A 23,417-nucleotide genomic window follows, 5' to 3' on the forward strand; every position below is an offset into this window, starting at 1 on the left:
CCCTGGGACTGGGAACAGACATTGGATTGGCAGGTGACTCTCCAGAAAAGTCTTATGCTGCCACTCCCTTGTATCTAAACCCAATTGAAGGAGAGAAATAAGAGGAGTAGCTTCATTCCTTCTGTTTTCAGCCTCTGATTAGTTTGGCTCTATCTATGGGTAATTGTATCTAATATTGCTTGTCCTGTTAGATGGTTTGGTGATTCCACTGGTGGAACTGTCTGCAAAGCAGGTGGCGTTTCACATTCCATTCGAGGTAGTGGAGAAAGTCTACCCCCCCGTACCTGAACAGCTGCAGCTTCGGATTGCCTTCTGGAGCTTCCCAGAGAACGAGGAGGACATCAGGTAATATATTCTGTTCTGGTCGCATTTGTGCTCTGAAACAAATTGATCTCAGTACAGGAGAGTCCTGGATCAAATTGGGGTCTCTCACTCTCTTGGTATGATTCTAATGCCTGCATCTTAGGCACATTTTGTGTGGGTTTTTCCCTAGTTTGAATCTGTTGCTGAAGAGGCAGGATTTAACAGATCTGAAATTCTGAAAGACATGAATTCCTGTGGCGGTCTTTCAGGGTGCAGTGAGACTAAGACTTGGGCTTGCGCTAAAAACAGTTGTGGCTTGGTCTGGAGCTTGGACTCTGAAGCCCATCATAGTCCAAGCTCCAGCCCAAGCCTGAATGTTGACACACTGTAGTGTGAGCCCAAGTCTGTAGACCCAGGCTCTGAGACTCACTTCTGCTAGTTGTGTAGACGTACCCTTAGTCATAGCAGTTCAAGAATTGGAAAGGTACTGAACTCCTGGGTGGTGGACCAGAGAAGTGGTTTGATTTCTTACATGGTTTCAAATATATCAGTGGTTATTTGATCAATAATCTTTCTGCTTTCGGATCTTTTGGAATTTTGACTATCGGGTGGTTCTTCAGGAATTTCCCGTAAATCTCTCCAGTTGTGGGATGCGAGCGTGTGCATTCAGTGTGCAGCCAGAACCCTCTAGTAAAGCAGTGCTCCAGGAGTTCCTTTAGAAAGGGGCCCCCTTTCACTACTTAGATGAGAGTAAACATTTCTCACGGGCAGGGGAAGGTCCCTACAGGAGGAGGAGTCCCAGATGTGCACAGTAGAGCTGTAGAGGAATACAGGCAGCTAGTTTCACTATGTGATGACCGTAAAAAACATCCAATAACTTGCCTAATGGGTGCAATGATAGCAAATCTCATTAAGCATTTTGGTGACTGTCTCTTAAAAAGGAATCTGTAGTCATGGTACATATTTGGAACCAGTGACACTGGGAACTGAAAAAGGGCCTGTAAAGCTAATCTGAGTCTCTGAAGAAGGTTTAACTTCAAAGCCTGTATGGTAACATGCAGGGTTAGCAATTTCCTGGGGAAAAACTGGTTTAGGTCAGGGTACGATAAATACCTGCTTAAACCCAGTTTGAACCAGGAAAGTGTGGGGGGGGGGGGGAGAGGAGAGGGGGGAATTGCTTAGTGTCCAGCAAGCATAGAACAATTTTTTTCAAACTTTGGATACATCCATTCAAAACTAAGGAATAGACTCGGTCTATCCACTACATCAAAGAATGCTAAAGAATGCTGTGTGCCCAAATGGACCTGGACTGATAATCTGCAACTCTGCATGCTTCTGATTGATTAATACTTCAAGCCTACAACTCTGTACTGTGGTTTTCATACAATCGAATGTTTTTGACTTTTGTTTATATATGATTAAATACTGAAATGTGAATCATGACATGTATAACTTGTGTATTAATATTGCTCCCACTGCAGTTTTATTTTTATTTGTACAATCCTAAATTAATCTGCGAAACTGCTGCCTTGTGTAACCACAATTTGAATATGTAACTAAAACTAAGTATAATGTGGTGTTCATTAACTAAACAGTTTTTAAAATAGAAAATGCCTTAAACTGTGACTAACTAGTTTTTCCCAAAGAGGTAAAAACCATGATTTTCCCTGGGAAAAAATCGCCTCTGGTAATGACTTGCCATCCCTGGTAAAATGTCTAGAAATGTCAGTGATTACTCACAGGATCAGTTAGACAGCGATTAATGATTTTTGTAGATAAGGTGTTAGAGAAAAATAACCGAAAAGGATGGACCCCACTTTAAAAGTGAAGCAAGAATTAATTTCTCATCCTTCATCCCAGCTGAATTTTTTTAAGTTTAAAATAAAATCTGTGTAGTCGATTTGCGTTAAGCCTGCATAAAAATATATATGCCTCTTTACAGGATCAAAGCACTGTACAAACAATAGTTCATAAATTTCCCTTTAAATTTAATTTGCTATGAATGTAGTTTAAGTGAGGCAAAGTGCTCTTGACATTTTGTAAAGAATTCCGTTAACAAAATCTTAAGATTTTAATCTAAAGCTTAATTTGAATTGCTCATATAGCTTGTGAACCAAATATTTTTTCAGATGTGTTCAATATTAAATTGCTGGCCCAAACCTTAAAATACGAACTTCAGATTTTTGAGACGAGGGGATCAAATAACATTCCTACCCACTCACCCCAAATCCCTAGCAAAAACAAAAGATAAAGAACAACAACTATGGAAGACTGATGACCAGGTCTGATGGTGCATCAGCTGGACTCTGTTTCTAAATGATGCATCTGTCTCTGTCTCTCTCATACAGAACCACAGAGCCACTTACAATGGATCTTCCCTCTATGGTGCTATGGAGGCAGAACTCTTTACTGCAGTCACTCATCTCTTATGCCTCACCTACCCAAATAACCAATTAAACAAATTCTCCAAATTTCAGTTTGCACCCTTTCATGTCTCTTGGCTAAAACTATCCTTATGAATTCAAAGCAGTGAACACTTAGTGCTCCCGTAGGTTGGGAATGGGATGCAACTCTGCTTTTTTCCAGTGAAGATTGTGTTTGAAAGGGAACTATGTTTGCTTTGCTTAGGTTGTACTCCTGCCTGGCGAATGGCAGTGCGGATGAGTTCCAGCGGGGGGAGCAGCTGTTCCGGATGCGGGCTGTCAAAGACCCTCTGCAGATAGGTAAGAATGCTGCATCTGAGCTCCTATAGGTATTTTATAATCTCAGACAAAGGAATAATGGTATGACCAGAGCCTTAAGATGAGCCTTCTTTTCCCAAGGACTCTTGTAGTTTAAAGCCTACAACAGAGGACCAGTAACAAGAAGCATCCTGGGTTAAACTCCCTGCTGAGCCATGCACTTCTTTGCGTTGAAGTTCTGGACAAGTTACTTTGCTTCTTGGAGCCCCATTAGTCCAGGTGGAAAACTGAGTGAAAAGCAGGCACTTCCCTGAAATTAGATCTGTGCATCTCTTGGGGAAGTTTCATATAATGCATTTGTCTCCATGATATTCTACTTCTTTATCAGTAACTTAATATATAATCTGGCTTTCTAATGGCAGGATGAAATTCATGCTGCTAGTAAAATAAGTGTATTGCAGAGAAGAAATGTGCAATTCTGATGAATCCTTGTATGCAGGTGAGGGCTGTATGTATGTAATTGTACTACAAGAGGGGAAGGAAATCTGGTTTTCATCCCCCTCTATGCTCATCTTGTTCTTCTGCTTGTTACTGTAAGGCAAATCCTTATTTGTTGCATTTCTTTACTAGGAAAAAATTACCACAACCCTCCTCTTTATAGGCAAGACAAGAAGGAATATCAAGTTAGTTGGCCACAGACTGATTTTATACCGGAAGAAATTAGGAGAAATAAGGACTTTAGAATGGCAAATGAAAGAGCTAAAACACTCAGATGCAGACGACCAAGGGAATGTTTACAGTGTAATCAGAGGTTTGAGTCTAGCACTGTAGACATTTGTGAGCTGCCTTTGCTCTAGCTAGCTCGAATAATGATAGCAATGAAGCCTTGGCAGCATGGACTAGCCGCTTGAGTACATTTCCCCAAGTCCCACGCAGGTTTGTAAAATGTGTACTTCCCTGGTTTCATTGCTACTGTGCCTACACATGCAGTTACACCTCTGATTGGAGAGTAGACATTCCCTTAGTGTTGCTGTTTCTGGAAGACTAGCAAAATCAGGAGGGGGCTACACATGCATGAAATGTAAGCTGCAGGAAGACTTACAGCGGCTCACACATCTGCTGAAGATGTTGAGAAACTGGGGAAGCTGAATGCATGTGATATAGAGGCGGAAGATGGGAGAAGGTGGCAACAAGGAAGGGAAATTTGTATGGAGCTGTTCAATCTCACCATTGCTGACAGATGCTTTGCCCTGGATGGATGTGAAATGAACAGATTAAGAAGCAGAGGACCATCAGCCTGACAAGCTATTGAAAGGGAGCCACAAAGCAGGGGAAAAGAAAATGGTCTTTGAGATGTCTGACTCAGAGCAGAATGGCAAACAGCCCCTTGGGTGTTGAAGCAAGGAAGAGGGATTTGAGAAAACGACCAAGGCATCTGGCAGGATTCTAGGGAATGTCCACTTAGTGCAGCCCACATGGGAAGAATCTCTTACGTGCATGAAGTTTTAACAGAACCAAGGACAACTTCAGGGGTCTTAGTAATGGATTGAAACAGGGTCAGTGAAGGTGGCTCCCATTGATCAGGGAGGTGACATAATTTCCACCATTTCCCCTGATTGTTTCCTCTATCCTGTAAGCATTACTCAGACTTGTCTGGGTTGAGTCTGTTAGCTAGTCTACATCCATGCCACGGTTTCTGTCACGGGCAGGATTGGAAGAGATTTATAGACCTGATGCCATTAGCAGCCTAAAGGCATTGTAACGGCCCCTAATGGCCCTCTGCTGCTATAGACCTCATGGGCAAGTTGGAAGGTAGATCACAATGTTTTTTTGCATATAGAGGCAGCCTGTAAAAATGCCACTGCTCAGCACTCCTAAGGGATTTCAACTAGTCCAAGACTGACTGTAATAACAATAGTTGGAGCTCTGGGGAAGGAGGCAATGCTTCCTCATATTCGCAGAATATGGGCTATCAACCAGGTCAGTGACTAATCTCGAGCTAATCAGTGGAATCGAGCCAAATATGATTCAGTTGAAGTTTGAAAGCACTTACAAACCACTGATATCAGGACTAAAATGCTGACAGGGACCTGAAGAAAGAGCCGTACAGTAGCTATTGGACTTCGAAGAAATGCAGAATGTGTTAAAATGAAATTGGCTGAAATTCAGTAATGCCTGGGAAACTAACAACAGAAAAAGACAAAGTATTTAATGTGGGGAGCAGGGCCGACGGGGGTGTGTGTGGGGGAAAGCCGGTACAGATTACCGGGTCCCGACTTCCCCCCCTCTCGTTGCCTTACTGGGGCCTGGCGATCCGGAAGGGGGCCCAGCTTCCCCCCAGTCCGCCCTTGCTGGGGGGCCCGACAAATTTTTTTCACTGGGGCCCGAACCCACACTAGGCGGCCCTGGTGTGGAGGCTACCATCAAAACTTGTTCTAGTAATAAAAGGGCAACAGGGAAGTGTAGAGCAATGTTGGGAACCTTTAGGAAAGGGATGGATAATAAAACAGAAAATATAATGCCACTATATAAATGCATGGTAGGCCCACTCCTTGAATACTGCATGCCATTCGGCTCTCCTATCTCTCAAAAAAAAGTTAGAATTGGAAAAGGGCAGAGAAGGGCAACAAAAATGAGTAGGAGTATGGAACAATTTCTATATGAGGAGAGATTAGAAAGACTAGCACCATTCAGCATAGAAGGGAGATGACTGGGGGGGGGGAGGGAGATATAGAAGTATATAAAATCACGAATGCTGTGGAGAAGAAATAGGCAAGTGTTATTTATTCCTTCACTTAGTCATAACATAACAACTAGGGTCACTCGATGAAATAAATAGGCAGCAGGTTTAAAACAAAGGAAGCACACAGCACACAGTCAACCATTGGTCTGACTAGTATGGCCATTCTTATGTTCTTAATGTAAAATTAACAAAGGCCAGTAAAAATCATACAACTGGGCCAGTGGAGGAGGATGGGGAGGCTTTAAAAAAGGGGAAAGGGGGACGGCAAACTGCATAAGATAAAGTAAAGGGACTTTTCATCTCTACATGCAACTGGGCCTCTTTCAACCAGTTATGCACCCACCTTAAAGCCTCACTAAAATCAAGATACATCAAGTGTATTGCTTACCTCCTATCCAGTAGGCCAGTAACCTTGTCAAAGAAGGAAATTAGATTGGTTTGGCATGATTTGTTCTTGACAAACCCATGCCGATCATTCCTTATAACCCTATTATCCTCTAGGTGCTTATGGATTGTTTATTAATTTGTTCCAGTATCTTTCTATGTATCAGAATTAAGCTGACCAATCTATAATTCCCTGGGTCCTCTTTGTTCCTTTCTTTAAAGATAGGTTTTCCATTTGCCCTTCTCCAGTCCTCTGAGACTTCATCCATCCTCCTTGAGTTCTCAAAGAAATTACTAACAGTTCTGAGATGGCTTCAGCTAGTTCCTTAAGTATCCTAGGATGAATTTTATCAGGCCCTGCTGACTTGAACACATCTAACATAGCTAAATATTCTTTAACTTGTTTTTTCCCTATTTTCCCTATTTTGTCTTGTGTTCCCTCCCACTAGCGAGTAATATTTATTGTGTTGAGTATCTGGTCACCATTGACCTTTTTAGCGAAGGTATTAAACACCTCAGCCGTCTTGATGTCATCAATTATTAGCTCTCCTTCCTGACCAAGTAGAGGACCTATGCTTTCCTTCCTCTTTCTCTTGCTCCTAATGCATTCAAAGAACTACTTTTATTGCCTTTTATGTCTCTTGCTAGATGTAACTCCTTTTTTGCCTTAGTTTTTCTGATTTTGTCCCTATATGCTTGTGCTATTCTTTTGTATCCTCCTTAGCAATCCATCCATGTTTCTACTTTTTGCATGATTCCTTTTTGATTTTTAGATCATTTAGAGAGCTCACCACACATCTAACAACTGTGACAAAGTCAGGCCAGAGGGCTGCAAGAAGATGCTCATATTAGGTTGCAGGAGGTAGAGAGCAGCCTATGGGGAGCATCCACTGAACCTGGGGCTCAAATAATTATGGTGGGCAACAGAAAAATAACAAGGACGGGTGTGAGGGTCAAAGGGTCAAAACTAGTGACCCAAAAGAGGACACCAAGCAGAGAATCCCGGACAGTGCCCACGGTTCCTCAAAGGTGTCAAGGAAGCCAGCGGATGCTGCCCAGAGGAACTCTGCCTGGAGACATGAACGCAGGGAGGACTGGAAATAGGCCCCACAGTTGTAGAGAACTCCCTCAGCCAACATTCTCTCCCTGGTTTTATAGATAGCCACTTCGGCCATCGCGAAGAGGAGGTTGACGAGCAGGTCCTGCAACTTTGTGGGGCCACAGATAGAGTGTGTGTATATAAAGAGGTGGGGGGGAGAAGTGTAGCCAAAAACCTAAATGGAGGTCCAGGAGAAGCCAGAATAGGGGCTGTAACCTGGCGCATTCAAGATAGGCATGCTCAGGGTCTCCCTCATGCTGCAAAAGGGACAGGCGTCAGGGATGGAGGTGAACCGCACCAGATACATGCCCATTTTCACAACTCCGTGAAGGAGCCGCCAGCTGATATCCCCATGGGCCATGGGAGTAGGTTAGAATTACAGGCTGGCCCAACGGGGTTCCTCACCCTAACTATGTGGCAACAGGTTCCATCACTTAGTGTCGGGGCAGTGAGGCAATGGAGAGTATGGAGCATGAGCATGTACAGATGTGCCCTTGGTGCAGTTCTGAAGCAAACCGGTTGCAGGTCGTGCAGCTGGCTCGAGGCATACAGGTGGGGACGGACGGACGGGGCTTATGGGACAGGGGCCAGAGGAAAAGGACCAGAGGGCCCAGGGGGTGGGGTGGGCAGGGAACACCCTCCTGTAAGACCCGCTTGAGGTAATGTTAGCCCTAGAATGTTAAAGGCCCCTTTTCCTACAAGCTGAGAAGGGGTTACCTCAGTTTAGGGACACCTGAATCCAATTAAGAGCTGCCTGAGACCTTTTAAAACACCTCCTCTGGTGAGAGCAGGTGTGGGAGAGAGAGAGATACAGGCTATTGGCAGCAGGGAAATAGGCTTCTCCAGGATGAGAGGCTGTGCTCCTTCCCATAGAGGAAACCAAACCTGAGTGTCTGCTAGGGGAAGGACTGACACCCCTAGGCAAGCAACAGGACAACACCCTGCCCCACTGTGTTTGTGAGACAGTTTCCTTTTTGTTTCGTGGCGGATCACCACGTAGGCCGACCCCGAGGCCTACCCTGAAAATACGGCCAAAGGAGCACAGAAGAGGGAAGACAAACACTGCCCAGAGTGGGGCTGATTTACCTCAGGCCCGCCATGGCCAGAGGGGGAAGTGCTAAGTCTGGTGAGACAAAGGAGTTACCTTCCCACACAACATATTTATCATATTCATAGTGGCACTTCCCATTGTTGCCATGTTACAAGACGAAAAAAAAAACATACTTGAAAGCAGTCTGTTCACCTCATTTTGCTTGTAAAGAGATACATTCATAATGCAGTAATGACAGCAGCGCTGACTGCTAGGTGGTATAAATGCTTCCTTTCTAATCCTGTTTTCACTTGCTTGTAACTTTCCAAACTTCTGCCTTTCTGACTTGAGTCTATGGGACAAATAGAACCTCAGCAACACCAGTCAGCAAAATGGCAACTTTATTGTGAAGGAATAGACGCTATATACATAAGACATCAGTTTAACAACTCTAGTGGTCTGGGTTAAGATGCCTTAGATAGAGCTAAGAAACATTAGTGTGGAGTGTTCTGCCAGTGAGGATCACGCCTTCTTCTTAGCTGTCAAATTTGAAAGAAACTCGAGGGTTTGGTGTTTAGATATTCATAATGATCCTCTTTGGTGTCAAACTCAAAAAATGCCACATGATCTTCATACTTGTTGACTGAACACTTACGCACTTTCCCTCATAACTAGCTTTCTGGAGCCATTGCATTTTTGCAGGGATGGCAGATAACCTCCAGTTTCTTGTACCTGATTTTGGAAGTTATGAATGTATATGAGTATATAGCTCCTTGTAATGTGCTCTTCTGGGGATATGTAGAAAAATGGCATATTGACAAATATAGGGGTAAAGTGGAGAGCGAGAGGGAGAGAGACAGTTCTTTGTGTTTCTACAGCCTTCTAAAAGGTGACCAGCTCAACCAGGTGTGCAGTGGGCATGCTTCTCCCCATGCTTTCCAGCACAGAGGGGAGAAATTGCAATTATGATGCAGTGTGATCTTCTAAGCAAACGGCTGGGTACAATGGCTATTGAATGTTGAAGATATTAAAGGACTTTCCTCCTCCTTTGCTATTAGAACTATTCTCCCCTCCCCAAACTTCTGTAAGTGATCTTTCTTCATATACACACAAAATGTCACTACAAGCTCTTGACATGAAGGTGTCACCATGTCCATCCGCCCTTGTTCTCTGGAATTCTTCTGATGGCTCTCCTAGCATGCATAAGCTGAGTATTGCTGCAGCTCAGACTTGTGACATGCTTAATTTTTGTTGTCTCCCCTGATATATTTCCTAGAGTAGTGAAGAGAGTATTTGAGCTGTAGCATCCAAATGTAGAGCATAAATTAGACCTGTAGCTGATGATGAGCAGTAATTTTGTGGTGAATGCTTCCTTTCATTTTGATTTTGTTCCACATTTTTCTGCCACTTTAGTGATTGGGTGGCATTCAAATGCACTAATCATGCAGATCAGGAGGAGGATTTGAATCCCAGTGCACAGCAGCAATAAAAAAGATAAACAAGGTACTAGCAAGTTTGTATTAGCATAGAGATTAGTACCTCTTGCTTGGTACTTACACTGTATATGAATTGTTAGAGAATATTGTGTGCAGTGATTATAGCAGTCTTGTAAATCATTATAAAATTTCAGTAGCCTGGGTGTGCAGTCTGCTTGCCCACCCTGACTGTGATGCTTCTGGGAGAACAATTTTACATACCTGTCCAAAAATACAATTTTTTTGTCATCCCAGGGCAGTGAGTGTGTCGGAGTCTCCAAGGTAGAATATTATTATTTTGGAGGTGGTCCAGCAGAAAAGAGCACAGATACCAAGTCTGAGGAATTTAATTGAGGCTACATTAAAGGAGTTGGGACTGATATTCATTGCTAAAAAGGGATATGTCCAGATGACAGAGGTCTTCAAGAGACTTCTGAAAAGGATTGGCATGCTTTGTTAGCTTTTTCCTGCTCCTGGCATTTAAAATGTCTCAGTGAGTAACCAGTATTTGTAGAGGAAGTTGCCTTATGAAGAGAATGTGTATGCACTGTATGTAGTAATTATTCCTGAAGCCAAGGGTCAGTGAGGTTTTTCCAGCCTTCCTGAACGTAAATATTAGGGCTGTTGATTAATCGCAGTTAACTCACACAATTAACTCAAAAAAATGAATCGCGATTAATCGCAGTTTAATCACACTGTTAAACAATAGAATACCAATTAAATGTATTAAATTTTTTGGATGTTTTCTACATTTTCAAATATATTGATTTCAATTACAACACAGAATACAAAGTGTACAGTGCTCACTTGATATTATTTTTGATTACAAATATTTGCACTGTAAAAATGATAAAAGAAATAGTATTTTTCAATTCACCTCATACAAGTACTGTAGTGCAATCTCTTTGTTGTGAAAGTGCAATTTACAAATGTAGATTTTTTTTTGTTACATAACTGCACTCAAAAACAAAACATTGTAAAACTTTAGAGCCTACAAGTCCACTCAGTCCTACTTCTTGTTCAGCCAATCGCTAAGAAAAACAAGTTTGTTTACATTTACGGGAGATACTGCTGCCTACATTTACAATGTCACCATAAAGTGAGAATCCCCATGGGATTTTTGTAGCTAGCATTGCAAGGTATTTATGTGCCAGATATGCTAAACATTCGTATGTCCCTTCATGCGTCAACCACCATTCCAGAGGACATGCTTCCATGCTGATGACGCTTGTTAAAAAAATAATGCATTAATTAAATTTGTGACTGAACTACTTGGAGGGGAGAATTGTATGTCTCTGGCTCTTTTTTGCCCACATTCTGCCATATATTTCATGTTATGGCAGTCTAGGATGATGACTTGGCACATGTTGTTCCTTTTAAGAACATTTTCACTGCAGATTTCACAAAATGCAAAGAAGGTACCAAAGTGAGATTTCTAAAGATAGCTACAGCACTCGACGCAAGGTTTAAGAATCTGAAGTACCTTCCAAAATCTGAGAGGGATGAGGTGAGGTGCATGCTGTCAGAAGTCTTAAAAGAGCAACACTCCAATGCGGAAACTACAGAACCCGAACCACCAAAAAAGAAAATCAACCTTCTGCTGATGGCATCAGACTTAGATGATGAAAAGGAACATGCATCGGTCCGCAGTGCTTTGGATTGTAATCGAACAGAACCCATCATCAGTATGGAAGCATGTCCTCTGGAATGGTGGTTGAAGCATGAAGGGACATATGAATCTTTAGCGCATCTGACATGTAAATATCTTGCAACAGTGCCATGTGAACGTCTGTTCTCACTTTCAGGTGACATTCTGAACAAGAAGCAGGCAGCATTATCTCCTGCAAATGTAAACAAACTTGTTTGTCTGAGCGATTGGCTGATCAAGAAATAGGACTGAGTGGACTTGTAGGCTCTAAAGTTTTACATTTTTATTTGTGAATGCAGTTATTTTTTTGTATCTAATTCTACGTTTGTAAGTTCAACTTTCATGATAGAGATTACACTACAGTACTTTGTATTAGGTGAATTGAAAAATACTATTTTTTTTGTTTTTTACAGTGCAAATATTTGTAAGCAAAAATAAATATAAAGTGAGCACTGTACACTTTGTATTCTGTGTTGTAATTGAAATCAATATATTTGAAAATGTAGAAAACATCAAAAAATATTTAAATAATTCTATTATTGTTTAACAATGCGATTAATCGCACGATTAATTGCGATTAATTTTTTAAATTGCTTGACATCCCTAGTAAATATGTAATAGAAGGAATTCAATGTTTTCTCATGGAATAATTGGATTGGTTTCTTTTTAAAAGGGTCACTGGAATTTCTCTTTACCATTTATTTTAGTTTCATACAAGAAGATGCTTTAGTGCCAGAGAATACAAGTTATAAAAATAGGATATCTACAAAATCACAAAATACAAAAGGCATGGACTTACCTTTACTCCTTCTGGAACAATAATTCCTGGCTTGTTGGTGGTTTCTGTAGTGGAATAAGTGCTAACAGGTGCTCATGCATAACAAAGAGCTGCCCTATTTTACTCATTTCAGCATTCTGAAAGTTGATCTGGTTAGAAGTTTTTTCTTAGAATCATTTGGTTTGGCAGTAGCATCTGAGGGTTCATCTAGCCGATTCATCTTCAATATAGTAGGACTGAATTAAGTCATCCTAAACCATGCCTAATGCAGGTGTCTAGTCCAGCCTTGAACATCTCTGCTGATAAAGGTTCCACAATTTTTCGTGCAAACTTGCATGGCTTTCCTTGACTATAGATTAACATTTTAGATTAAAACTGGTATTTCTGAATCTCTTTCAAGGTGTAGATGGCTTGCTTCTAAAATGTGATATACATCTGACATCAGCCAAATGGGAAGAGCCCAGTGCTGGAGACTTGACTTAAATTGCTGTCCCAGTGTGATTGCTGTTCTAATAGTCAGAAGAACTTTACTGTTTAACATTAAAGTACAATGTTAAAGTGCACATGCACAAGTGTTCCTTTCCATTCTGCACAGTGTCACACACTGATGCGCATGGGACAGTAACTTTGGCCTATTCTCCAACAGGTTTCCACCTGAGTGCCACAGTGGTACCTCCGCAGATGGTGCCACCAAAAGGTGCATACAACGTGGCAGTGATGTTTGATCGATGCAGGATCACTTCGTGCAGCTGTACCTGTGGAGCCGGGGCCAAGTGGTGTGCCCATGTCGTGGCCCTCTGTCTCTTCCGGATACACAACGTAGGCCTTTAAATACAATTCTGTCATTTTCTACGTCTCTTCCTGTAATGACATAGGGGGCTTTGGATAGAAGCTCCATAATGTGATCCCTGCTTAGTTCTCTCTAGTGAAGTTATTCTTGACTGTTCCTTATCTAATGGCATGACAGTTGTGAGTCATGCAGCTTTTGAGACTGGAGTCTTTGTATGGTAATGCAGGCCCTATGCATTCACAGTTTGACTCTAAAGTTGTATATCCCACTGTGATTAGATAAGATATCCCACTCTGCCCTATTTAATGTTTCCCTAATGTTTCTTCCTTCAACCTGCAAGGGTCAGCAGTGGAGTAAATCTTATGCTGGAAGTCTTTACAAGCATGGGATTTCTTGGGATTTGAAAGCTATTGTGCTGTATTGTGCCTGAGTTGCATTTCAGTCAATCTTGGTCTTCGTATGCATTGACTCATTTAACATGCTGTGGGTAGGGTGTCTGCTACCTACCAATCTGACACCCAAAGTGTGAGTCTTGATTTTTTTATTAGTGCCAGCCATATGCATGGCAATGTACAAACCTAGTGAAGAGGCACTCCTTGCCCCAAGGTGCTCCAGTTGAAAACGGGCAGAATATAATGTTAAGTCACACAAAATATACACGTGGAGGGTCTAGTCTTTTGTTGCAGATTTATCTGCTTAGTGGATTGTTTTTGAGAAGCTTTGCAGAAATACATTTTAAGGAGGGATTTGATTGTGGAAAGGAAAAGAAGATTCTGCATTGCCATGGAGCAATTACGGTCCATAGTGGTTTTTAATCAATCCCAGGCCCTCTGAATACATAAATAGATGCTAATTACCTGTTGACATTCACTAATAGTTTATCAGTGGTATTTCACAATGGATAATCATCATGAGCTTAAACTGATACTTGCTGCCTTTAGTCTCCAGGTGGCAGCTGAGTATTTTAAACCCAATTTCTGCTCTGAAATGGTTTCTCCATTGAAAAGTTGGTGCGGGAGGCTGAGAGTAGGCAGCAGCTTTCCTGATTCACAGCATTAGGTAAAAGAAGGTTTGGAGCCCCCTGTGTGACAAAAGCAAACCAGCATCTCTCCCACCAGAAAGGCTTTGCTTATTATTGAGAATATTGTGTTGTTTGCATACACTGAGTGCAAACAGGAAGCTGCATGTAAAGGGTATTGCTATATGCAGACATACTCAGATTCAGAACTAAACCAATTATCAATGCTATCTTACTCATTGAAATGCTCTTGCTTTATTCCAGTTTACATTTAGGTGGCTTCTGCTGGGAGATCTTGTTCTGTACAGTGAAAGAATTTATAGATTTGGCTTTTGCTGTCTCTAATATATTTTTTTAAAAGCCTCTAATGAAGAGAAACTGAATTTAGAATTAGAACGAATAAGCATCTAACAGTGTAAGTGGAATGAGTGGTGATCCACAGAGCTGTTTCCTTTGCCAAAAGCTAAAAAATAATGGCCTGTTTTAGAGGTTTGTTTGTGAATTCTCTGCCAGTGTTTGTGCAACTGCTAGCAACAACAGAGCTTATGCACAGCTGTTAGCAGAATTTCCATGACAAGGATCCTTTTCTTAAAAACAGGTTCTATATAACCAAGCCATAGATGGTTTGAATTTAGGCTACAGCATTATCTTACATGATTACAAGAAAAATCCATATCCACATAGAGCCAGGAACCTGTGCTAGGACCCTGCTGGAAACACCTGTGCTTAAACATGGCTGTTACTAGCACTGATTCAATCATCTGGTGGACAGGGCTTAGTTCTGTCTGACCTTGTTGACAATAGTATTCTTACATCTCCTCTCTTCTCTCTCCAGGCATCTGCAGTATGCTTGCGAGCACCTGTTTCAGAGTCCTTGTCTCGGCTGCAGAGAGATCAGCTACAGAAATTTGCTCAGTACCTGATCAGTGAACTCCCACAACAGGTAAGTGGAGACAATCCTATACCAATGGAACCCTGTTAAACTGAGATCCTCCTGGGTTGCTTTGATCTCTGTGTGTAATATTTTCCTTCCCAAACAGCCAATTACTGTATGTGATCACTTTCTAATAACTGGGGAGGCTTTCTTTTGTTGTTTACCACATGGTTTAATAGTTATTTGTTGTCCGGTAAAGGATTAGAATTGAGTCCTAAAAGGGGAGAGGAGAGTGATGCTTAGTCATCTCAAGAAATTGGATATCACATGGGCATAAACAGGTGCGTAGCTCTTGGTTATGAAGATCATACATCTGCCAAAACAAAAGAAATTAACAAGGGGGAAGGGCATAGTGTTCAAAGTACAATTCAGTGTTTGTTGCCTCTTTATTGTGTATGAATTTAGTGCTGATGAAAGCTGCCTGATTTGACAGCCCTGAGAACTGTCTACAGAATATATACAGCATGGCCAACGGCAGTGAAGGATTCCCCACCCTGCCTCACCAGTGTTTCAGCCCTAATCTAAAGAGACCACTTCACCTGTAAGGGTGAAAGGATAGTTCAGTTTCTGATTCTGAGCTGTTCAATCTTGCCATCTCTGCTGAGGCTTGCAAAGCAGAGAGACAACTATGATGGGCTTTGTGATGCGGATAACACAGTACTTTCACACAGGCTGCTGAACAGTCATTGGATCGTAATAACTTTTGGTCTCTACCAGCCTGGGCTGCATTCAAACCAGCGAGGATGAGATGTAAGGTTTTTACGTAAGCTGGTATTTCTTAACCAGTGGGTCAGGAGCTGAGAAGGGTTGAAAATTTTAGCACAGCTGGCAAAGAAAATCTCACTCCCACACACCCCTTACCCTTCAAGGCCAAGTGTTGTCTGTCTGCCTCTTGAAACGCATGCAAATTACATAGGCTTATTGTTGTTGGTGATATATTTTTTTATTCTTACTTTTATAGTAAATGTAAGGAGGTCTTGAAAAGTTTGAACTGAGAGTAAGGGTTGCTAACCTGGAAAAGCCTCTGTCCCCCTGCTTCCTCTATTTTTGAATGTATGTGCATTCAGTGCACAGTGGGTGCACAGCTTATTTCCACTAGGGGTTAGGACACTCAAAATGTGCACAAAGCACCTTTAGTAACTCATGGAACTTTAATAAGAACAATGTAAGTAAGACCCCAACCACCAAAAGTATTAAACTGCTTACGAGCAAAAAATAGAGCAATCACATCAATGTAAAGACAATAACATACAGGTACTGTCCCTTTGCTGTAGATAGACCGTGAACCACAAGCAGTTACATTTCTTCCTGCTGGAGTATGTAAGAGAACCAGCCTTTCTCGCCTCCCTCCCGATTTTGTGGATTTAGGTATTTGGGCAGTGATTTAAAAAAGGCATCCTGAAACATGAGTAGTGCTGCTGTCAGTTGTTCCTTAGCAATGAATGAGCTGTCTGGTTGGTATAATGGAAGGTGTATCATCTCCTCCAATAGTGCATGCCCGCTGTGACCCCAGGAACAGCTGGATGATTAAATTATTGCCATTTTACCAGATGATCTGATGGGATGTTGCCCAACAGGAAAGTTTTAGGCTTTATTGGAAAATCTATCTTAATCTGTTTAATAGAATCTTGGATCATTTTCACTTCCCAAAGGGCCTTCGATAAGGGAGGGAATGCCCCAAACTCATCCAACAGCCCCCAGAGTGTTGGGGATCAAGGTGTCTTGAATGTGGATGCTAGTGAGGACTTTGTGTATATGATATAAAACATCGGTTCTGTGAACCACTGGTGGTCCACGGAGAGCTGGAGTGTCACATGAGGTGGCTTTTTCTCCTTATTTCCAGCTGATGAAATATTGCCACAGGGAAGCTATTTACTCACTAATGTGGAAGAGAAGTGGTCAACTGGAGCATGAATGTAACAGGTAGAGTTCTTGAGATAATCTCTCTGAAGATGATGTCTATGCTGTGAAAAGAGAGAGCCCTGATGTCGAGCATTTGTAATTTGTTACCCAGTTCTCCTTCCGAGGGCTTCTTGCACTGGGGAACACAGTCTCCCTATTTCAATTAAGCACACAAGTTTGTTTTGCTGAGGTATTGCTCCCTCAGGCACTTGTTGCGTGTAGTGAGTATTCCCTTCCTGCTGCAATTCCTCAGTGCTGCAGCCTTCAATGTGTGAGGTGGTCTTAGCAAGTGATCTCTCACCTCTTGGATTTTTCACCTCTCGGCATCTTGCAAAATATAGTAATGGGAAAGCTGCAAGAGCCGCCTAATGCCTAGCATGTTTCTCCAGGTGCCTCATAGACACGAAATGTCCCCACTGAACAGTTCTGGGTATTGTTTTCCTTCAGTTTGTTTATAAGTGAAGATTGGCCCATATTGTTCACAAATTTCTGACTATGTAGGAGGGTGTGCAGTGAGTATTTTATGCTTTAGTCTCATGTACACGATCACCTTTACCCCAGCATTTTGCTATGCAAAGTGGGGGTGGGTTGAGAGAGGAGGCCTGTCTTTGACCCTCTGTTGTATCACTCTTAAGTCTGAGTTATCTTCATAATCCATTGTGCTTATTGTGAGCATGAATCCTGGTAACAAATGGATCCAAGACTGCAGCCCTATACTAGTTTGAAAATCAGGAAAGCCAGCCTTCCTCCCTGCATTGTGGCTCCTAGGAAGGCTGGACTAAACCTAGGATTTAAAGCTCCAAATCACCTGGAGACAGTGCTATTCAGCTTCTTAGGGAATGAGTTGGGGGTAAGAAATGGAACCATATATAGTGGGTACAAGAAAATGGTGGTGGTGACATCTCAACTGCAGCCACTCAAAAGAGAAGCTTAGAATTTTACTGCTGTCTCCCACTCTCCCCCAGAAGGTTTGATCAGCCACTCCTTTCCGTGTTGCTTTGGTTTACCTGTTAGGATGCAAATTCTATGATGCAAACTTTGCATAAAGGTTTACATTAAAAAGAAGAAAGGTGAAAAAGTGGAATGACTAGGGTTATACTATGGTATCAGCAATAGCACATGGCGTTCCCTCCACTCTCCTGTTTTTTAAAAGGGCTATTACACGTGTCCGGCATTCAGGAACCTCTGGGTTGAAAACAAGGAAAGGAGCCTTAAAGGGTAACCTGTATTTAAGTGTTTTTAAACTGCTCTGACAAGCCAACAGTTCCTCAGTAACAATAATAAAAATCAGAGTAGCTTCTTGGTTTGTTATGACAAGGCAAGACATGCAGATTTACTTTCAAGTCACGTTCAACATGCTTCTCTTGTGTTTTAGATTCTTCCTACTGCTCAGCGCCTACTGGATGAGCTGTTATCATCTCAATCCACTGCCATCAACACAGTGTGTGGAGCCCCAGGTAATTTGGATAGTTTTTATCTGATCTGATTCTCTGTTATCTGCCTCAAAGATGGGAGCAGATATTTCTCCCTTGGGTGATGTTACTGAATTACTGGGACACTGCTCCTGAGATTGCTGTGGGAAGACAAGGAAAGGGGATAAGTATATGTGTAAACAGAGTTGCTGGAGGGAACTGCTGGTGCTGCAGACTGATGAGAAGGCATGGTGTGGAATCTTTAGATACTGCACAGCTTGGCTATTTTCAATGGAAGATATTTTCCATTAACCCGTTGTGCAATGACTGCAATATGTTTCCAGGCCCCATGAACAGTTCTGAGACTGTTGCTTTCTGGAAGGGATGAAGCTAAGGTGCATTGCTTATATGCGGCCTGCAATCTCTTGGGTTGTGGGGTGTAGACTGCATCTCTCCGACACCTGCAAACTGTGTATGTTCTTTCTCAAGATCCCACTGCTGGTCCCTCAGCCTCAGACCAAAGCACCTGGTACCTGGATGAATCTACTTTAAGTGACAACATAAAGAAAACCCTTCACAAATTCTGTGGGCCCTCTCCTGTTGTCTTCAGGTAAACTGCATCATCTTCAGAGTAAGGACTGTATCCCTGCCTACAAAGGGTTGCGGAACATGGACTCAGAGTCCATGGGAGTGCTCTCCTTTGCTTCTACATGGACTGTATGGTGTATAAGTGAGCATCGTGCCATGAAACTAAGGATGCTTAATTGTGGGGTCACTCTCCCAGGTAATGTTCTCTGTCTGTGCATGTCTGTTGCAATGTTGAGTCTCAGTAGCTAAAAACCCTCTCTAGCACTCATTTAGTCTTTTCACGTGTGTATATATATAACTTGCCTGTTCCTGTCTGACTCCTGTATGCTTACTCTTAAGTGATACACATTTGTCAAAGCCCTTCTCAAGCTGCAAATATTTGATGGCCCAGAATCTATTTTTGTGCTGCTGTGCTCTGTCTTGTCTTCATTCCTGTACTCCCTCCCCTTTCACTCTCTCAGTGATGTGAACTCTATGTACCTCTCCTCCACGGAGCCACCAGCCGCTGCCGAGTGGGCATGTCTCCTGCGTCCCCTGAGAGGGAGAGAGCCTGAGGGGATCTGGAACCTGCTGTCTATTGTTCGGGAGATGTTCAAGAGAAGAGACAGCAATGCAGCCCCTCTGCTGGAGATCCTGACTGACCAGTGTCTGACCTATGAGCAGGTATTCAGTCCCTCCTGGGGAAGCAGATCAGTCACTGGGGAACCAGTCAATGGTGATGACTGTTCAATGCTGTTAGAATTCATGGCTTGAAAAATTTACAGTCTTTATGTGCATTGTGGGAGAGGCACATTCCCTCTAAAATGAACTGCTCTTCAGTTCTGAGCTTCTGTGGTCTGACTTTGGGTGCTGGATCGGTGATGCTCACAACTCCATTGCATCCCATGATGATGTCATATGTGTGTATTTGTATTAACACTGATATGTGGTTTTAAATCCTTTTTGTCATCTCTTGCCTGTGCCTCTTCTGTCCAGTCAGTGCAGTTTACGCTGTTGATTTTTCCAAAACAAAGTCCATCTGCTATGACCATTACTTTTGCATTGACTTTAAGGGATATGTTGGATGGCAAAATTTCAGACTTTTCAGTTATTTAGTAGAAAATAGCTTTTGGAAGCTTTGAGCCTTTACTTTAAATCTGTTAACAATAGTAATAGTAATAACAATAACAATTTTGTGTGAATTTAGTGGTAGGGAAAAGGTTCATTTTGGCAATCCTAGACACTGAGGTTGTCACTCCACAGTGCAGGTGCAACCATGAGTTTCTTCAGTGCATGCTTCTCTCCCCCTTACCCTATCATATGCCTCTACCTTAGTTGGAGTAGGAAAATCAAAGCTTTCTCTCTCCATGCCCATTCAGTCCTCGCTCTTTCTGATGATGCAGCTAAGAGGAGAACCATTTGTGAGAGTGGATATTATCTAGGCATCTGTTCTTTCGCAACCAGACTGAGCCTACAAAATTCATTTCACATATGTCACTCAACTGCAACCAGGTGGTGGTAACTTTAGTCACTACCAGTGTGCTGGATTTGCCACTATTGTACTGCAGAGTATATTTTTATAGCTCTTTTCCCCATTTCCAGTCATTCTGCTCTTGTTTTCACTCTTGTGTGAGGTTCCATCCAGCCCTATGTTTCTATGGGTCCCTTCTTTGTGTGCCTCTGCTTTAATGCCCATAATTCATTTAGAAAGAAATAAAAACCAAGACATTGCATGCCTAGCAACAGAATTTACTATTTCTGATCGTCATTTACGATTTACTTCCAGAATTCAGGTCCTCCAGCCTGTGCAAATGTGGGGTGGGTGGGACTCGGGAATCAGATGTTTGGCCACAGCTGCATTGAATGTATCTTCTTCTGCAGATAACGGGTTGGTGGTACAGCGTGCGAACATCTGCATCCCACAGCAGCGCTAGCGGGCACACTGGCCGCAGTAATGGTCAGTCAGAAGTGGCTGCTCATGCCTGTGCCAGCATGTGTGATGAGATGGTGGTTCTCTGGAGGCTGGCTGTCCTAGACCCAACCATCAGCCCACAGAGGTGAGCACCAGGATCTGATAATCTTTAATGGATTCCTTAAAGAGTCCAGTCCAACCCCCCTGTTTGCTCTGTGGTGCACACACACTCTTAGCTTTCTTTCCTTACATGTCTAGTGATTGAATCATACTTTCCTCATTCGGCAAACTGTTCTGCTGTCCATCCTCATGGCCAAGATGGGCTCTAATATCCAAGATAAACTTAATCACTTTCAGCTTTAATTGCTAGTATTACTCTTTGTTTTTAATCCTGATTTCCAGAGTGAATAATTTGTCTCTTGTCTGTGTGGTTCCTTTTAACATGCAAGTATGGTTATGCACTTGGGCTGTCTCCATCAGGAGAGATTAGAAAAACTTTCTGGAACGGCAATGCGCTGAAGGATTCAGTTCAGTGATAACACCCAGTCTCTTCTTCATAACTGGTTTCTGGGGTTCCTAGTTTATAACTGACATAGTCTTTGCTAATTATCTTGCACTGCTTTGCATTACATTTCAGCTCACACTGGATCAGCCAGGTGGAAAAGATGTCCAGATACAACTGTATTTTTGGTTTATCCTGCTGTACTTGCTGTATATTTTAGCTTAGTATAGACTGCTGATTTGAGCCCTACTTGCATATATGTATATTCATTAGGGTATTGATGTATGTTTAAGAATACTGGCCCCTGCAGGATACCATTTTTGTCTCTGCCCCATTCTGATGTAACAACTGATAACTCATTGCCTCTTATTAGTCAGTCCTCCTTACTATACTAGTCAGACCATACTTCTCCAGTGTCTGTGCAGCTTGGACAGTGCTGTCAAATGCTTGGCTGAAATCCAGTTTAACAACGCGCCCAAATTGCCCTCACCGATCTACCCTGTTTCTACATTGAAAATGCTTATTCAGTTCAGTATGGCATGATTTGTTTTATCAATCTGTAGCTGTAACGTGCTAGATTCCTCCACATGTCACACATACATTGTAATGCTTTTTTAGTACTTTAACTTGCAATTTAGTAGTTTCACAGGTTTCTTCTTTACCCAGATTATTCATTATTTTTAATCTTTTTTTAATGTTTGGAACTATATTTTGCTTTCTGCAGTCTTGGGCAACCTCGCGTGTATTCCAAGATGTAGTGACAATTATTGCTAGTGGTCCTGTTTCCTCAGCCAGTACCTTCAGGCCTCTGGGACGAAGCATGATGCTTCTGTAGGTTTTATAAATCACAAAACCTTGCTAACTTGCACACAATTGACTATCCTCTCCATTTAGCAAAAATTGAATAGTAGATGCTGTGTTCAGGGCTCATGTTAAGACTTCTTTAAGTTTTACAAAATGTAATAGCTTATTTCATGTTTTACAAAATATTTGCAGTTTGCAGTATTAGGCAAGATATAAGGCAGTGCGTTGTCTGTGTGTTATGAAAGATCATAAACAAGAAAAGTTAACTCTCGGTTTGTCAGAATGAATGAAGCCAGGATGATCTTTTTGGCATATTTGCTTTTTAGCTCTTTGTTCACTTTCTAATCTTCTAAATTATTATTAAACATTAATGTAAGGTCATAACTTTGTAGGGTACATCAGTGAGATTAAAAAATTGTGATCACTGCCCCTAGAGTGTTTACAGTTTGAAATAGAAAAAAAAAATATGCAGAGACAAAGAGAAGACAGTAGGGAATCAGGGACAAGGTTTAAAACCAACAAAAATGTGAGTCATGTTACGTAGTCAGTAAAACATAAAAGTTGTTTTGTTGTTTATAAGGCAGGGTCAAATCATTCTTCCCTTCTATATAGTGGTTGTCTATCTTAATATGCCAGTCATCTGATTAATTCCAATTTGCTAAAAGTTCGTATTTCATTTCATGCATAATTCAAATGCCTCTTGCTTTATTTCCAGTTATCCTAGAGTTCTTATAGAGTCACCAGAACGGTGCCCACTTTCAATTCCTTTGACTTGTTTTATTCTCATTCCTGCACGCTGTTTCTCAGCTGCTACAGCCTTCCCAGCTTGTTGCAGCTTCCCCCTATCCCAATGGCACCTTTTCTATGAGTAGTTCCCCTCCCGCTTGCTACTTTTTTAACTAATCCCCCCTCAGCCTATTCCTAGCTAATTGGTTTTCTTAGTGGTCAAACGGAAACAGTTGGTGTTGTAGAGCTCCTTTTATCCTAATAAGTCCAAACTCTTACATCCTTTGCTCAGTTTACCTCTACCTTCTTTTGCTTCTGGGTCTGATAAAATCACTAGAAGATTGAGGTGTTTAGTGTTGTTCCCCAGAACTCTGGAATCAATGGCAAAGGTAGGAGGGGAGTTAACTGAGAAACTTGGGATTTCCCCTATGATTTAGAAATGTTTTCCTTGGCACTTTGGATGGTTTGCGTAGGCTTTAGTGCTCACGAGAGGAGGACCAATAGCACTGATTGAAGCCGGGCATGGTACAGCTTTCTTCCCTATGCAAACTTTCTCACTTTGCTTTGCCAGTGATTCTTATTCCTGTTGTAGTCCTTCGCTGTTTTAGCAGAGTGCTAATATCACATCTGTGATGGGTGAACTACAGGATGTAGCTGTTCAGGAGCTCACAAGCCAGTGCTTCATCCTGAGCCCCCAGTCTACAACACA

General features: G+C 42.0%; 1 protein-coding gene across 5 annotated transcripts in view; it reads left to right on the forward strand.

The window, feature by feature from the left end:
• ZSWIM8 (zinc finger SWIM-type containing 8) overlaps nucleotides 1–23,417 on the forward strand; it is a 122,182-nt gene that overhangs the window by 61,654 nt on the left and 37,111 nt on the right. For 2 of the 5 annotated variants that reach the window (XM_005285586.5, XM_065551497.1), the window contains 8 exons: nucleotides 192–345; nucleotides 2,932–3,026; nucleotides 12,788–12,960; nucleotides 14,785–14,892; nucleotides 18,161–18,242; nucleotides 18,687–18,807; nucleotides 19,247–19,448; nucleotides 20,646–20,821. In XM_005285586.5, coding sequence (XP_005285643.2) covers nucleotides 192–345; nucleotides 2,932–3,026; nucleotides 12,788–12,960; nucleotides 14,785–14,892; nucleotides 18,161–18,242; nucleotides 18,687–18,807; nucleotides 19,247–19,448; nucleotides 20,646–20,821 — 1,111 coding nt within the window. Of the gene's footprint in view, nucleotides 1–191; nucleotides 346–2,931; nucleotides 3,027–9,683; nucleotides 9,744–12,787; nucleotides 12,961–14,784; nucleotides 14,893–18,160; nucleotides 18,243–18,686; nucleotides 18,808–18,840; nucleotides 18,982–19,246; nucleotides 19,449–20,645; nucleotides 20,822–23,417 lie in introns of those variants that run through there. The other 3 variants (XM_042850132.2, XM_042850133.2, XM_042850134.2) reach the window with 3 other exon arrangements.

The sequence above is a fragment of the Chrysemys picta genome, chromosome 7 (assembly GCF_011386835.1).
Source record: "Chrysemys picta bellii isolate R12L10 chromosome 7, ASM1138683v2, whole genome shotgun sequence".
NCBI lineage: Eukaryota > Metazoa > Chordata > Testudines > Emydidae > Chrysemys > Chrysemys picta.